An 18858-nucleotide genomic window follows, 5' to 3' on the forward strand; every position below is an offset into this window, starting at 1 on the left:
TACACAACAGCACAGAATGTTTGGGAATAATGTTACTGATGAACTACAGTATAGTGGGAATATAGATACACAGCAGCACAGAATGTTTGGGAATAATGTTACTGATGAACTACAGTATAGTGGGAATATAGGTACACAGCAGCACAGAATGTTTGGGAATAATGTTACTGATGAACTACAGTATAGTGGGAATATAGGTACACAGCTGTGCACATAATGTTTGGGAATAATGTTACTGATGAACTACAGTATAGTGGGAATATAGGTACACAGCAGCACAGAATGTTTGGGAATAATGTTACTGATAAACTACAGTATAGTGGGAATATAGATACACAGCAGCACAGAATGTTTGGGAATAATGTTACTGATGCACTACAGTATAGTGGGAATATAGGTACACAACAGCACAGAATGTTTGGGAATAATGTTACTGATAAACTACAGTATAGTGGGAATATAGGTACACAACAGCACAGAATGTTTGGGAATAATGTTACTGATGAACTACAGTATAGTGGGAATATAGGTACACAGCAGCACAGAATGTTTGGGAATAATGTTACTGATGAACTACAGTATAGTGGGAATATAGATACACAGCAGCACAGAATGTTTGGGAATAATGTTACTCATGAACTACAGTATAGTGGGAATATAGGTACACAGCAGCACAGAATGTTTGGGAATAATGTTACTGATGAACTACAGTATAGTGGGAATATAGATACACAGCAGCACAGAATGTTTGGGAATAATGTTACTGATGAACTACAGTATAGTGGGAATATAGGTACACAGCAGCACATAATGTTTGGGAATAATGTTACTGATGAACTACAGTATAGTGGGAATATAGGTACACAGCAGCACAGAATGTTTGGGAATAATGTTACTGATGAACTACAGTATAGTGGGAATATAGATACACAGCTGTGCACATAATGTTTGGGAATAATGTTACTGATGAACTACAGTATAGTGGGAATATAGATACACAGCAGCACAGAATGTTTGGGAATAATGTTACTGATGAACTACAGTATAGTGGGAATATAGATACACAGCAGCACAGAATGTTTGGGAATAATGTTACTGATGAACTACAGTATAGTGGGAATATAGGTACACAGCAGCACATAATGTTTGGGAATAATGTTACTGATGAACTACAGTATAGTGGGAATATAGGTACACAGCAGCACATAATGTTTGGGAATAAAACAAGAGGGCACAAGAAACTAAAGATAACAAAATAAAAATCAGATATAAAATTAGCAGAGCATGTAAGGTTATAATATTTGGAGTGTGGGCATGAAGTAAGAGTGTAAATTCAGGGTCCCTAATTATAGGAGATAGGAACCAGTTCTAGAACGCTGCATTTTAACCAAAGATCGTAGTACCAAGTGCAACACGTTTCAATGCCTTATACCCTCCAACTACAGGTAGGGCCTGTGTCCGCTATAGGCCAAATTAATATACCTAGGAAGTTTATCCTCTATCTACTAATTCATTTTATACAAATCTATTAAAATAAGAAGAAAAAACTCAAAATAATTGTGTGCTTTTGTCTCTAGTACACATTGTTCCTAGACTTTAACATTACTTAAACTCATAAGGAACTGGAAGAAATAAGTTTTCTTAAAAATGTGCCTTTAAAATGATACAAAGTAACAATCAAGTTATCCAAACGCAGTTGGAGTTTAGTGCAAGGTACACAAGTTACTTGTGAGTGTGGCAGGATTATCCTTCTGCTGTCTTGTTTAGCGATGTCTTTGTCCCACAAGTAGCTAAACTGTTTAGGAATCGTATAATACGTCTAGTATTCGCTACATCGCACCATAGTCTTTTCCACAATCCAATTACCGTCTGCCTACAGTAATACTTTATCTGACCCAACCATGCTGAGAGATATTGTTACTTTTGGACACACAATCTCAGCACTCAGCAGTGAAATTAGATTTTTATAGGAGTTTAGCTCCGTCATGCATCTGCTTCAAACTATCGTACCTATTAAATGTTTTTGACTTTTTAGCAAGTTCACTGAATGTTTTGTCCGTTTGTTTGTTGGATGTAGCTAAATAGTTTTGCTGATATTGATTGGTATCTTTAAAAATCCTGGTCTAAAATTCTACAATAACCGTGCCCATAGGGAGATATGTTGAATTCAAGTACTTTAATAAAAAGTATACTTTGTAGCAGCTGTTATGCTCTGAATATGTCAAACTGTAAAGGGATTTAATTGCTTATAAGTAATTATAGACAAATCATCACATCCATCCCTCCGTAGATAAGAAATTTGTCACAATTTACATCTTCTGTATACTACTGTGGGTATGAAAAAGGAAAATACAAAGTTAATTTTTAGATCTCAGCTTCCTATATATACACTATAAATGATCATGCTTATTGCATACATATATTAATGTATCCTTTCTCATGCAGTTCAAGACATAAATGGAACAAACAATGCAGTTTACAACATCATGATGCTCCCAAATGAAGAATATTGCTTTTTTGAAGTTAAAAAAAATAAAATAACAATAATAATATTATTAACCGAATAGTACTATCATGTTAAAAAGGAACAGTTGTTAAAACAAATTAAAAGTAATGATCCACTGTTTGTATTCGTTAAAAAAAAGTACATACGTTTACATAAAAATGAAGCATAATTTTGTTTGCTGGCCAGTGTGGCTACGAGCATTTGTGGCCAAGAAACATGCACTCCTCTGTTGTCATGGCAATAAGAGACGGCCTAGCCAGCTCAGTTAATTTGTAAAAAATAACTGACAGGCCTTTTCAAGCTTTATATTAGATGTACAATCACTGCAGAGAAGGCTGACCCCACAGCTAAACCCAGGCTTAGGAAAAAAGACATGACCACTGCAGTGCCCTCGGCCAGTTCCTTAGAAACCACTTTTGGCCCGTACACCATAGACAGCGTTCCGAGGTAGCCATTACTAAACCCGAGAAGACTGATGAAAATCACTGGGTAGACGTCACTCTGAAAAATCACTTTGTATATGTGTTTCCGGGGTTGGTAATTAGAAAACATGAACATCGGTATAAATAACGTTCTGAGCAACACTAGAGCGGGCAATAGTTTGCTGTTTGGTCCAGGGCTCTGGATCCATGTTGTTATCTGACGGCCACAAAAATCAGCAAAATTGTACATGAGAAAGCAAGTTAAAGGGGTGAAGTATTTTAAGGTCCAGTCACTCCCAGAGTACTTGTCCACTGACTCTATGCTGGCAGAAATGGTTGGGAAGATGATAATGCTAATAAAAAAGACGTAAAACAAACAAGCCCCTAACACTAATGTCTTTTTGATGATGGGACGCAGGGGCGGAGAGTTCTTGCTTTTGGGTCCGGCTACGGTGACGTCTGCATCTTGAGAAGAACTTCCAGGTGAAGAACTGGGTAATTTCTCATCACATATCTTCATATAATAACTAGAAAAAAAAAGTTTATTGTTAAACGCAAGTACATCGCTCTTGTAGCATTGGATTTAATATGACCCTGAGACTGTGTACATAAATATCTATATGAATTTGATAAAACTTTGCTTGAAATGACAATATCTTTTAGCACTCTTACCTGAACCAATGTTGTTAAAGTAATCATTTTGCTTTCCTAAATATGGATAAAAATAAACCCACTGCAGAGCTTGAAAGTGTTAAAATATGAGGATTTAAGCTATGGAGGTTATCAAAACTGAGATTAAAGGTACAATGAATCCAAATGACTTTTTTTCATGATTCGGATACAAAATACAATTTTAAACAACTTACCAGTTTACTTCTATTATCAAATCTGTTTAATTTTCTTGGTCATTTGTTGAAGGAGCTGCAATGCACTACTGGGAACTAGCTTAGAACATTGGGCGAGCCAATGATAAGAGGCATATATGTAGGTAGTCACCAATTTGCAAGTCAGCTAGATCCCAGTAAGATATTCCTGCTCCTGAGCCTACCTAGGTATGCTTTTCAACAAAGACGAAGAAGATACAGCAAATTAATTAACAGAAGTTAATTGAAAAGTTGTCTATAATGACACGCTCTGTCTGACTCATGAACGTTAAACCATAAATTTACTGTAACTTTAAACACTGTTATATGCAAGACTAGAACACTCCCTATTTCAGTAGTGGATACAGCACATGCTTCATGATAAAGCGCTATAATATTAAACTGATCTGCTGATGATCACTTTAAGTTACAGAGAATGACTTATTTCCCAGTAAGCAGTTAATCAAATCCTCTTTGGAGTAACACTTCTCTTTTTTTCTGCAGCTGTACAAAAAGGTCAGACTGCTTATGCCTGAAAGTTTCGCTCTGTGGTATTTTGCAAATCCGGCAGTTAATTTTTGCAGCAAAAGCAAAAAAAAAAAGTTTCAGTGACTTTTGTATCATTTTTAGGAGCAGCTACATATTTTCACTTTTTGGTCAATGCTAAACCAAATTATGTTAACTGAAATACACCTTTAAAAAGTGACATGATAACTCTTACTTAATTTAACCCATACGCTAACCACGTTAAAAGTAACATGTATTATGCAGGTGGGTTAGCGCATGTATTACACGTATTACTCGGGTGGGTTATCACACGTATTACGCGGGTGGGTTAGCCCTGCCCTTATTAAACTGTCGCATAACCCTAATGTGGGGGTCGCAAAAAATTGGACTCCTAATTCCATATTTGCGATTGCACAAAATGTCCGCGATCGCGCATGCACTATTAAAATGTCCACGATCTTAAAGGGACAGTCTAGTATAAATTAAACTTTAATTATTCAGATAGGACTTTAAATTTTAATCAACTTTCCAATTTACTTTTATCATTAAATTTGCTTTTTTCTCTTGGTATTCTTAGTTTAAACTAAACATAGGTAGTCTCATATGCTAATTTCTAAGCCTTTGAGTGCTGCCTCTTATCACATGCTTTTTAAATCTCTTTTCAACACAAAGAGACAGAAAGTACACGTGGGCCATATAGATAACACTGTTTTCAGGCACAGGGGGTTATTTAAGATCTAGCACAAAAAAATGCTAAAAGCAAGAAAATAGATAATAAACAGTCACAGTCATGTGATCAGGGGGCTGGAAGAAGGTTTCTAGATACAAGGTAATCACAGAGGTAAAAAGTATATTAATATAACTGTGTTGGTTATGAAAAACTGGGGAATGGGTAATAAAGGGATTATCGATCTTTTAAAACAATAACAATTCTTTGGTAGACTGTCCCTTTAAGGCTGGTCTTTGTGCCATCGCACAGGACACACACTCCAAGCGCTGGCCGGCTGCTTGCGGAGGAGAGAAGGTAACGCTTTTAATATTTACTTCTTAAAAGGGAATTAGGTCTCTGGATTCTCTGCTCTATGTACCCAGTCATTTAGTGCTTCTCTTTCAGAAATTAAAACAAAGGGCTTACTATTTCATGCATATATTGTGGTAAATCCACATTTCAAATAGATTCCGGGAACCCTCTAATTCTGATGTTTTGACTGCAATATTCTTAGAATATGCTAAAATGTTAGCAGGCTTCCTGACTAATTCTTAGCCATCTATGCACTCTTCTACTGAGGTAACAACCCTACTAATTTCAGTAAGTATCCAAAGTTTCTGTGGTGATCTCTGAGCTTTCTTTCGCCTAGATTACGAGTTTTGCGTTACCGCTTTTAATGCTGAAAAAATGGCAATTTCAGTGTAAAAGCAGTAATGCAGCTATTGCGAGACGTGTCGGTATAGCTATACCACAAGCATTTTAACCTGTAATGAAATGTCCATCCAGCACTCAAAAAAATGACGTTTTTGCGTGGGATTTTCATAGCGCCGGTAATACAGGTTGTGCGGCGAGGCTTAAATGCTTGCGTTACAGCCTATACCGACACAATCCATACCGTCCTCTGAGAGCAGTAGTTATGGATTTTGTGTAACAAAAATGTTTCACAAAACTCATAACTAAAATATTACAAAGTACACTAACAACCATAAACTACATATTAACCTCTAAACCGCCACCCTCCTGCATAGCAAACACTATGTTAAATCTATTAACCCCTAATCTGCTGTCCACCCACATCATGACTATTAAATACATTTATTAACCCCTAATCTGCCACTCCTGACATCGCCGACATTAATAAAAGTTATTAACCTCTTAATGCGCCGCTCCCCGGCATTTAGCTCTTTTTCAAAAGCCCTAAACTAAAAAAAGAAAAAAAACACCCCAAAAAATAAAAAAATACCTAACACTAACCCCTGAATATCTACTCACGGTTGCTGAAGTCCGGAACATCGAGAAGTCTTCATTCAGTGCAACCATTTACTTTCAACTTGTAATATTGCTTATCGCGACCCGCACTTACATTAGCACCACTTGTAATCTAGTCCTTAGCTGGCTATAGGATGCACATCTATAATGAACTGTGCTACATTAACATTTTCAGACAGTGATAAGCTCATTTTGAGTTCTGGTTGTAGACACAGTGCACATTTGTTCCATCTGTAAGATTGTGGCATTTGCATGTCTTGATCTTACTTTGTAGACCAGTTCTTTCTAATGTGATATTTTTTGCCATAGTCTTTGTGTAGTTTTTATTTATCCGCATGGTAAAAACAGCAGCTTTTACTTAAAGGGACATTATACACTAGATTATTTTTGCATAAATGTTTTGTAGATGATCCATTTATATAGCCTACACAGCTCTTCTTTAAAAAAAACAGAATTTATGCTTACCTGATAAATTACTTTCTCCAACGGTGTGTCCGGTCCACGGCGTCATCCATAACTTGTGGGAATATTCTCCTCCCCAACAGGAAATGGCAAAGAGCACAGCAAAAGCTGTCCATATAGTCCCTCCCAGGCTCCGCCCCCCCAGTCATTCGACCGACGGACAGGAGAAAAAAAGGAGAAACTATAGGGTGCCGTGGTGACTGTAGTTAAAGAAAGAAATTTATCAAACCTGATTAAAAAACCAGGGCGGGCCGTGGACCGGACACACCGTTGGAGAAAGTAATTTATCAGGTAAGCATAAACTCTGTTTTCTCCAACATTGGTGTGTCCGGTTCACGGCGTCATCCATAACTTGTGGGAACCAATACCAAAGCTTTAGGACACGGATGAAGGGAGGGAGCCAATCAGGTTACCTAAACAGAAGGCACCACGGCTTGCAAAACCTTTCTCCCAAAAATAGCCTCCGAAGAAGCAAAAGTATCAAATTTGTAGAATTTGGCAAAAGTGTGCAGAGAAGACCAAGTCGCTGCCTTACATATCTGATCAACAGAAGCCTCGTTCTTGAAGGCCCATGAGGAAGCCACAGCCCTAGTAGAGTGAGCTGTGATTCGTTCAGGAGGCTGCCGTCCGGCAGTCTCATAAGCCAATCGGATGATGCTTTTCAGCCAAAAGGAAAGAGAGGTAGCAGTAGCTTTTTGACCTCTCCTCTTGCCAGAATAAACGACAAACAGAGAAGACGTTTGTCTGAAATCCTTTGTTGCTTCTATATAGAACTTTAAAGCACAGACTACATCTAAATTGTGTAACAAACGTTCCTTCTTTGAAACTGGATTTGGGCACAAAGAAGGCACAACTATTTCCTGGTTAATATTCATGTTGGAAACAACTTTTGGAAGGAAACCAGGTTTAGTACGTAAAACAACCTTATCTGAATGAAACACCAGATAGGGCGGATTACACTGCAGAGCAGATAATTCAGAAACTCTTCTCGCAGAAGAAATAGCAACCAAAAACAGAACTTTCCAAGATAACAACTTGATATCTATGGAGTGTAAGGGTTCAAACGGAACCCCTTGAAGAACTGAAAGAACTAAATTTAGACTCCAGGGAGGAGTCAAAGGTCTGTAAACAGGCTTGATCCTGACCAAAGCCTGAACAAAAGCTTGAACATCTGGCACAGCTGCCAGTCGTTTGTGTAACAAGACAGATAAAGCAGAAATCTGTCCGTTTAGAGAACTCGCTGATAATCCCTTATCCAAACCTTCTTGGAGAAAGGAAAGGATCCTAGGAATTTTAATCTTACTCCATGAGAATCCCTTGGATTCACACCAACAGATATATGTTTTCCATATTTTATGGTAAATCTTTCTAGTCACAGGTTTTCTGGCTTGTACCAGAGTATCTATCACAGAATCCGAAAACCCACGCTTAGATAACATCAAGCGTTCAATTTCTAAGCCGTCAGCTGGAGAGAAACTAGATTTGGATGTTCGAATGGACCTTGTACTAGAAGATCCTGTCTCAAAGGTAGCTTCCATGGTGGAGCCGATGACATATTCCCCAGGTCTGCATACCAAGTCCTGCGTGGCCACGCAGGAGCTATCAAAATCACTGAGGCCTTCTCCTGTTTGATACTGGCTACCAGCCTGGGAATGAGAGGGAACGGTGGAAACGCATAAGCTAGGTTGAAGGTCCAAGGCGCCACTAATGCATCCACTAGAGTCGCCTTGGGATCCCTGGATCTGGACCCGCAGCAAGGAACCTTGAAGTTCTGACGAGAGACGCCATCAGATCCATGTCTGGAATGCCCCATAATTGGGTCAATTGGGCAAATACCTCCGGGTGGAGTTCCCACTCCCCCGTATGGAAGGTCTGACGACTCAGATAATCCGCCTCCCAGTTTTCCACTCCTGGGATGTGGATCGCAGATAGGTGGCAGGAGTGATCCTCCGCCCATTTGATGATTTTGGTCACCTCTCTCATCGCCAGGGAACTCCTTGTTCCCCCCTGATGATTGATGTAAGCAACAGTCGTCATGTTGTCTGATTGGAATCTTATGAATCTGGCCTTTGCTAGTTGAGGCCAGGCCCTGAGAGCATTGAATATTGCTCTCAGTTCCAGAATGTTTATCGGGAGAAGAGACTCTTCCCTGGACCATAGACCCTGAGCTTTCAGGGAATCCCAGACCGCGCCCCAGCTTAATAGACTGGCGTCGGTCGTGACGATGACCCACTCTGGTCTGCGGAAGCTCATTCCCTGGGACAGATGACCCTGGGTCAGCCACCAACGGAGTGAATCTCTGGTCTTCTGATCTACTTGAATCACTGGAGACAAGTCTGTATAGTCCCTATTCCACTGTTTGAGCATGCACAGTTGTAATGTTCTTAGATGAATTCGCAAAAAAAGGAACTATGTCCATTGCTGCAACCATCAACCCTACTACTTCCATGCACTGAGCTATGGAAGGCCGTAGAACAGAGTGAAGAACTTGACAAGCGTTTAGAAGCTTTGACTTTCTGACATCTGTCAGGAAAATCTTCATTTCTAAAGAATCTAATATTGTCCCCAAGAAGGGAACTCTTGTTGACGGAGACAGGGAACTTTTTTCTATGTTCACCTTCCACCTGTGAGATCTGAGAAAGGCCAGAACGATGTCTGTGTGAGCCTTTGCCTTTGAAAGAGATGACGCTTGTATTAGAATGTCGTCCAAGTAAGGTGCCACTGCAATGCCCCTTGGTCTTAGAACCGCTAGAAGGGACCCGAGTACCTTTGTGAAAATCCTTGGAGCAGTGGCTAGCCCGAATGGGAGAGCTACAAACTGGTAATGTTTGTCCAGAAAGGCGAACCTTAGGAACTGATGATGATCTTTGTGGATAGGAATATGTAGATACGCATCCTTTAGATCCACGGTAGTCATAAATTGACCCTCCTGGATTGTAGGTAGAATCGTTCGAATAGTTTCCATTTTGAACGATGGCACTCTGAGAAATTTGTTTAGAATCTTTAAATCCAGAATTGGTCTGAAGGTTCCCTCTTTTTTGAGAACTACAAACAGATTTGAGTAAAACCCCAGTCCTTGTTCCACAGTTGGAACTGGGTGTATCACTCCCATTTTTAACAGGTCCTCTACACAATGTAAGAATGCCTGTCTCTTTATTTGGTTTGAAGATAAACGAGAGATGTGGAACCTTCCCCTTGGGGGTAGTTCCTTGAATTCTAGAAGATAACCCTGAGATACTATTTCTAGTGCCCAGGGATCCTGAACATCTCTTGCCCAGGCCTGAGCAAAGAGAGAGAGTCTGCCCCCTACTAGATCCGGTCCCGGATCGGGGGCTACCCCTTCATGCTGTCTTGGTAGCAGCAGCAGGTTTCTTGGCCTGTTTACCCTTGTTCCAGCCTTGCATCGGTTTCCAAGCTGGTTTGGTCTGGGAAGCATTACCCTCTTGTCTAGAGGCTGCAGAGTTGGAGGCCGGTCCGTTCCTGAAATTGCGAAAGGAACAAAAATTGGACTTATTCTTATCCTTGAAAGGCCTATCTTGTGGGAGGGCATGGCCCTTACCCCCAGTGATATCTGAAATAATCTCCTTCAATTCTGGCCCAAAGAGGGTCTTACCTTTATCCTTTAAGGGATATTAAGCAATTTTGTCTTGGAAGATACATCCGCTGACCAAGATTTTAGCCAGAGCGCTCTGCGCGCCACAATTGCAAACCCTGAATTTTTCGCCGCTAATCTATCTAACTGCAAAGCGGCATCTAAAATAAAGGAATTAGCTAACTTAAGTGCGTGAATTCTGTCCATAACCTCCTCATACAGAGTCTTTCTACTGAGCGACTTTTCTAGTTCTTCGAACCAGAACCACGCTGCTGTAGTGACAGGAATAATACACGAAATAGGTTGAAGGAGGTAACCTTGCTGTACAAAAATCTTTTTAAGCAAACCCTCCAATTTTTTATCCATAGGATCTTTTAAAGTACAATTGTCCTCAATAGGAATGGTCGTGCGTTTGGCTAGTGTAGAAACTGCCCCCTCGACCTTAGGGACTGTTTGCCATAAGTCCTTTCTGGGGTCGACCATAGGAAATAATTTCTTAAATATAGGAGGAGGGACAAAAGGTATGCCAGGCTTCTCCCACTCATTATTCACTATGTCCGCCACCCGCTTGGGTATTGGAAAAGCGTCGGGGTGCACCGGGACCTCTAGGAACTTGTACATCTTGCACAATTTTTCTGGGATGACCAAGTTGTCACAATCATCCAGAGTAGATAGCACCTCCTTAAGCAGTGCGCGGAGATGCTCTAATTTTAATTTAAATGTCACAACATCAGGTTCTGCCTGCTGAGAAATTCTTCCTGAATCAGAAATTTCCCCATCTGACAAAACCTCCCTCATAGCCACTTCAGATTGGTGTGAGGGTATGACAGAGCAATTATCATCAGTGCCCTCCTGCTCTACAGTGTTTAAAACAGAGCAATTGCGCTTTCTCTGAAATGCAGGCATTTGGATAAAATATTTGCTATGGAGTTATCCATTACTGCTGTCAATTGTTGCATAGTAATAAGCATTGGCGCGCTAGAAGTACTAGGGGTCTCCTGCGTGGGCAAAACTGGTGTAGACACAGAAGGAGATGATGTAGAACTATGTCTACTCCCTTCATCTGATGAATCATCTTGGGCAACTTTACTATCTGTGGCAGTACTGTCCTTACTTTGTTTGGACGCTATGGCACAATTATCACACATATTTGAAGGGGGAGACACTTTGGCTTCCATACACACAGAACATAGTCTATCTGAAGGCACAGACATGTAAAACAGGCTTAAACTTGTCAATAAAGTACAAAAACCGTTTTAAAACAAAACCGTTACTGTCTCTTTAAATTTTAAACAGGGCACACTTTATTACTGAATATGTGAAAAACTATGAAGGAATTGTTCAAATGTAACCAAATTTTCACCACAGTGTCTTAAAGCATTCAAAGCATTGTACCCCAAATTTCAGGCTGTTAACCCTTAAAATGTGGAAACCGGAGCCTTTTACAGTTTTAACCCCCTTACAGTCCCAGCCCCAGCCTTTGCTGCGACTTCACCAAACCCAGGGGAGTATACGATACCAAATGAAGCCTTCTAGGAACCTTTTCAACTAATTCCAGACTCATACACATGCAGCTGCATGTATTGCTCTCAAAAGTAATTGCACAGTAATGGCGCGAAAATGAGGCTCTGCCTACTACAGAGAAGGCCCTTCCTGACTGAGAAGGTGTCTAAACCAGTGCCTGACGTAAAAAAAAAAAAAGTTCCCCAAAGTTATAAAGTGTGAATTTCAACATCAAACTGTATAAAATGCCTAAATAAAGCAATCGATCTAGCCCATAAAAGTGTCTACCAGTTTTATAGCCCATATTAAGCCCTTTATTCTGTTTGAGACTAAGAAAATGGCTTACCGATCCCCATGAGGGGAAAAATGACAGCCTTCCAGCATTACACAGTCTTGTTAGAAATATGGCTAGTCATACCTTAAGCAGAAAAGTCTGCCAACTGCTACCCCCAACTGAAGTTATCTCATCTCAACAGTCCTGTGTGGGAACAGCAATCGATTTTAGTTACTGCTGCTAAAATCATACTCCTCTCACAAACAGAACTCTTCATCTTTTTCTGTTTCAGAGCAAATAGTACATACCAGCACTATTTTAAAATAACAAACTCTTGATAGTAGAATAAAAACTACAACTAAACACCACATACTCTTCACCATCTCCGTGGAGATGCTACTTGTTCAGAGCGGCAAAGAGAATGACTGGGGGGGCGGAGCCTGGGAGGGACTATATGGACAGCTTTTGCTGTGCTCTTTGCCATTTCCTGTTGGGGAGGAGAATATTCCCACAAGTTATGGATGACGCCGTGGACCGGACACACCAATGTTGGAGAAAAGTATAGTTTTGATTAGTTTTAAATAACATTGCACTGATTTTCAGACTCCTAACCAAGCCCCAAAGTTTTAGGAGAATACTGACGTCTACCTACTCCAGCTTGCTGCTGTTTGTGTAAAGAGTCTTTTCATATTCAGAGGAAGGGGGAGTGGTTTTTGCTATAGAACCACTTTCAGTGGGTGTTCCAGTTAACCTTTTCAACAGAGCTAAACTGCGAGCTTCTAAGTAAGTTTTTAAACGGTTTTATAGTGGATTTTTAGATCATTATCTGGCATAATATTCTTTATAGTAGTGTATATTACATGCAGTTAAATGAAAATTGGTGTATACTGCCTCTCTAAGTCCATACATCAGATTAGTAACTTTACATCAGATTAGTTGGTTAATGACTTTACAAAAGCAGTATAAACTCGGCTATAGTTAACCAGGAGAATGACTAGGTATGGGACAAGTATAGTAATTATTACCTGGGATATTCCATTCTGGGAAGAATCAAGTAGATAACGATGCATAATAGAATATAGACATCAGCAGTGAGGAAGTAGGCAAGAGCACTGACCATAACATTAGACGCAGCCGCTAGATCTACTAATGCCGCCAGTGCACTGATAGTACCTCCCATAGCTTGGCCTGCAAAAAAATAAATAAAAAATACATAAGAAACAGAATACAGTTGAGTGCAGCACAACAGACTTTTACAGAGTTTAGTATATTGTATCATGAAGATATATTGGGTGATGGGGAAACCAGACGTGGACTCCTTGCCCAGTGTGCTTAGAGGAATGTGGCTGCACCTCACTGACGAGGCCCATAGGAGGCCGAAATGATCATCTGGGGTTGTCATGTTCCTTGTTTAGAGGAGAATTGCCTGGTATTTCGGGGCTGGACTGACCTTACTTGGCGGGATCAGACTGATATGCTACAGGAAAGTTTTCCTGTGTGAAAAGCACACTGGTCTAAAAGAGGCTGCTCCTGGGTGGTAAATCGCCATAGAACTAGCTGATGAGCTGTTGTTCGTTCCTGATAGAGCGCTTCTCTCTTCGTATGCAAATAAAGATATATTGGAGTATATTGTTTTTTCTTTGTTGGCCCCTAGAAAATTCCTTTTGTACTCTGAGTATCTGGAGTGAGGTTTAGGAATCACAGCTGCACCCCTCCCCTTCTAAGAATGTACCCACACAACTGCACACATTACTCAGCTGACATCTGGGTCTATGTTCAGCACTTTATTTAAAAGGGACACTAAACCCAAAATTTTTCATTCATGATTCAGGTAGAGAATACAATTTTGAACAATATTCCAATGTACTTCTATGCTTTGATTTGCTTCATTCTTTAGATATCCTTTGTTGAAGAAATAGCAATGCACATGGGTGAGCCAATCACACGAGGCATCTATGTGCAGCCACCAATGAGCAGCTACTGAGCCTATCTAGATATGCTTTTCAGCATGGGATATCAGGAGAATGAAGCAAATTAGATAATAGAAGTAAATTAGAAAGATGTTTAAAATTGAATATTCTTTCTAATTCATGAAAAAAAATTTTTGGGTTTCGTGACCCTTTAATGGATACAACATCCCTCGCTATACTGGCAGACATACTCTACCACGTGCCACGTGGGTCACTGGACCTCTTGATCACAAAGTAAGAGGGTCATTTAAGGGGATAAGGCACGCACCCATGCATTATGCAACAATGACCCTTTTTAGGTTTCAAAATAAAATAAAAATACACGGTTACATGTGTATCAAACAAATAAAAAATATGTTAGTCCAATTAGCAATAATTCAAGATTTTACAACATACATGCTCCATTATCTCAGCTGGGTAAGATATCTTTGACATCAATTAAACCCAGAATATGAATGAGCAATAATTAACTATCATAAAATAACTTAAATAAACCTCTTTTATATTTGGTAATGTATATCTCCCCCACAATTTGAAGTCACTTATAGACTTCTAGCAACATGAAAATCACTCATGGAGAGGAATACAAGTTACACAGCCCACTTTTGGGCCTTAAAATCTATTAAATCTAAATAGTGGGGGACCACACGTACTTGGATACTTAAGATTTTATAGAGAACAGGTACCCACATACAATGAAAAACATTGAGATTATAGCTTATCAATATAGAAACCAGTAACATTATATATCATAATGTTACCACCTCGCAAGAGACTAGTAATGGGGCATAAGTATAAACCACAGTAAATGTCATGCTGCACTATCATAAAAGGGAAGCTGATGGGGCAAATTAAACATAGTAAGGAAGAATTAGTAGGGAGTCTAACAACACTGTATCAGGTTAATGAATGTACCACTTAAGAATTTTTTTACATAAGGCTAGGTATCTGACAAAGTAGTTAGAAAAAGCTGTCATTTTTTTATTTTCATATACATAATTTACAATAATCGGAATAAACAAAAATAGAGGACAATCCGCTCCGTAATTAATCATTGCATGAAAAGGCATCAATACTGCCATATCTCCTCTATCCTTCGTTTCGATAGCGCGGTTTACAACTAATGTTTTGCGTTAGGCTGAAAAAAGCAGCGTTAACAGGTCCTAACGCTGCTTTTTCACTACCACTGGTATTACGAGTCTTGCAGATTTAGGGGCACCGCACACTTTTTTGGCCTTATCGCAAAACGACTTACGTAAACTTCGTAAAGTCTTTTTTCTATGGGACTTCCATAGCGCCGGTATTACGAGTCTGTCCTAGGAGGCCAAAAAGTGAGCGGTACACCCTATCCTGTCAAGATCCCTAACGCATTTTAAAGTCAGTAGTTATGAGTTTTATACTACAACGCCGTAGCATAAAACTCACAACTAAAGTGCTAAAAAGTACACTAACATCCATAAACTACCTATTAACCCCTAAACCGAGGCCCTCCCGCATCGTAAACACTAAAATAAAAATGTTAACCAATAATCTGCCGCTCCGGACATCACCGCCACTAGAATAAACATATTAACCCCAAAACCATGCACTTCCGCCTTGCAAACACTAGTTAAATATTATTAACCCCTAATTTGCCGCCCCTAACATCGCCGCCACCTACCTACATTTATTAACCCCTAATCTGCCGCCCCCAACGTCGCCGCCACTATACTAAATTTATTAACTCCTAAACCTAAGACTAACCCTAACCATAACACCCCCTAACTTAAATATAATTGAAATAAATCTAAATGAAATTCCTATCATTAACTAAATAATTCTTATTTAAAACTAAATAATTACCTATAAAATAAACCCTAAGCTAGCTACAATTTAACTAATAGTTAGGGTTTATTTTTATTTTGCAGGTAAGTTTGCATTTATTTTAACTAGGTAGAATAGTTATTAAATAGTTAGGTCACTTAAAGGAACCGTCATTCAGAAAGAAGACTCTGGATGAAGAGGATGCTCCGCGTCGGATGTCTTGAAGATGGAGCCACTCCGCGCCGGATGAATGAAGATAGAAGATGCCGTCTGGATGAAGACTTCTGCCCGTCTGGAGGACCACTTCGCCAGGCTTGGATGAAGACTTCTCTTGGCTTCATGAGGACTTCGGCCCGGTTAGATGAAGACTTCTGCCACTTCCTTGACTATGGATGTCCGGTCTTCAGAACAGTTAGTCGATCTTCAGGGGGCTAGGTTTTTTTAAGGGGGTATTGGGTGGGTTTTATTTTTTAGATTAGGGTTTGGGCCGCAAAAGAGCTAACTGCCCTTTTAAGGGCAATGCCCATCCAAATTCCCTTTTCAGGGCAATAGGGAGCTTAGGTTTTTTTAGATAGTATTTTATTTGGGGGGTTGGTTGTGTGGGTGGTGGGATTTACTGTTGGGGGGTGTTTGTATTTTTTTTTTACAGGTAAAAGAGCTGATTACTTTACAGTATAATATATTATTATTTAGAGATTCAACTCCATATTAAACGCCCGATTCCTAAAGAAAAAGACACCTAACTATAAAAATGTGTATATATAATAGCAGTCGCCAAAAATAAATCTGGGTGAATGCACTTTACCCTGTGTTGAGCTAACTATCATATGTCCTGAATTCCCACTATACCAAATTTTTATATGCCAGATTGCATGTCCTCACTCAACCCCTGCTTCCCTTGTCGTCTAACCTCAAATCCTTGGATTCAAAATTAGAGAGATCCACTCCCTCTTGACTACAGATTGGGCGGTTAAGCTTTGGAGTCTGGGATAGGGAACCTTGTACACAGATCTCCTGGAATAAATTAACAATACAAAACCATCCAAAACAATACAAAACCAAACGAAACAAAACCATGCAACAATGACTTGATTACTTGTTCCCTACAATTTAGGGTTAATAACATCTTAAATGTCATTCAATTGTCAGCTTCCTACATTGTGCACAACAAAACTGTCTCAATAATATACAATGCAGAGCGAGAGGCAAAATAAAGTACACCCTGTGTATTTTAAGATACTTTTAAGCACTTTGAAATACACCTATAAGAAATATGTAGAGCCTAGAATGTCCTTGAAGTGTGTTACTTGTACAATGACAATGACAATGTGGCACTCAAGTAATAAGCTGCAAATATCTAGGTTATATTAATGAATACAGAGAGGCAAAGCAACACTTAATTATGGGAATTAGAAATGAATATGCTGCAGTTCAGGCTTCATATGGTAATAGACTCCTAACCAGCTCAATTATGTGCAGGAACAAGATATCACATTAAGTTATATGGGCGTATTCTCAAAAATTACAATATCAATTACATAATGGTAATTGTCAATCGCTTGAATGACCCTTTATAGCCACTGGCAGCTATCAGACCTCATGCACTGCGACGGGTAAAGTTAATACCCTGCTTTACACTAAAGAACATAACACTACAATAGTCAGTGCTCTGAAGTGAATAAAATATTTAATTAGTGCAGCCTCATCAATATCACAAAATAGTCTTTACTTGTTAAAGGGACAGAAATCAAAATTAAACTATCATGAATCACATAGATAAGCAATGTTAAGAGTCTTTTAATTTTTTTCATGTCAAGTTAACTTTCTCTTGGTATATTTTGTTGAAAAGCATACCTAGGTAGGTTTAGAAGCAGCTACTGGGAGGATATGGTGGATATACACATATGCATCTTGTCATTGGCTCACCAGATGCGGTCAGCTAGCTCTTGATAACAGATGTAAATTGGAAAGTTGTTTAAAATTGTATGTTCTATCTTAATCAAGCACAGTTTTGGGTTTTATGTCCCTTTAACATAGTGATAAATGGAGTTAATCACAATCTATCAGCTCACGAAAATGTTTTTTGGAACCAAGTTTTTCAAGTGATCACAATGCTGCATTGTATATTTTTAAAAGACTGTCGCTGTGAAGGCATTTTCAACAGATAAGCTCCTGAAAAAGACTGGGTCATCTCCTGAAACTGACACATACAATAGCTCATTCATACCTCTTAAAAGTTACAGCAAAGCTCTATTCATCTGACCCTTTTGTGCACTTGACAAGGAAAATACTCATTTACATGCGAAGGTCCAAATTCATTTACGACAGTGCCTATATTACTGAACTTGTAATGTGGAACAAGCATTTGTGACTGTGAGCGGAATAATATATGCACTGGCGTGAATGAGTTTGTATTAGTTGCTCTATATAAAAACCTACCTGATAGCACAATTACATTTAAGGGTCTCTTAAAAAGATACTAAGCAGCAAACAAGCGGGGTAACAATTTACTGTTTATAAGAAGTGAAAATCCTGTTAAAAAAAAAAGTTTTGTGTTTTTTGCATAGAAACTCGTATCCTCCATTTTGTTTACAGTTCATGACAAAATGTAACCGGGCTTTTTTTTTTTTTTTTGAGTTTAAATTTCTTTTATTGAGATAAAGAATAACATACAGAGAATGAATAAAACAGTTCTTGCATATTGTGATACAGTGAACAGTGATCTTGACAGGAATAGCCAAACTGATTGAGAGTCTATAACAGTATTCACTCCATGTCTAATAAAGGCGTGAGAGCTAAAAGTTCTGGATAGGTTATAATGGATACAATAACTCAACTCTAGCGGATGGGCCTGCCAGTATGGGTTTATTAGTTAGCCCAATAAATGTTAGGAGGTTTAAGAAAGGTGAGCCTGGATCTTGGGAACATGTATAAAATAAGTATATTACAATACAATTGCAGGCAAATGTCAGTTACAC

The 18858-nt window shown here is 39.2% G+C and overlaps 1 protein-coding gene across 1 annotated transcript in view; it reads right to left on the reverse strand.

Annotated features, from left to right (window-relative positions):
* Window positions 1-2157: 2157 nt before the first annotated feature.
* SLC29A3 (solute carrier family 29 member 3) overlaps window positions 2158-18858 on the reverse strand; it is a 131552-nt gene continuing 114851 nt past the window's right edge. Inside the window, exons 5-6 of the mRNA XM_053692028.1 lie at window positions 13133-13295; window positions 2158-3455 (exon numbers count right to left, since the gene is read on the reverse strand). Of these exons, the coding sequence (XP_053548003.1) occupies window positions 2810-3455; window positions 13133-13295 (809 nt within the window). The 3' untranslated portion in view covers window positions 2158-2809. The remainder of the gene's footprint in view (window positions 3456-13132; window positions 13296-18858) is intronic.

Source organism: Bombina bombina, chromosome 9, assembly GCF_027579735.1.
Source record: "Bombina bombina isolate aBomBom1 chromosome 9, aBomBom1.pri, whole genome shotgun sequence".
Classification (NCBI taxonomy): Eukaryota; Metazoa; Chordata; class Amphibia; order Anura; family Bombinatoridae; genus Bombina; species Bombina bombina.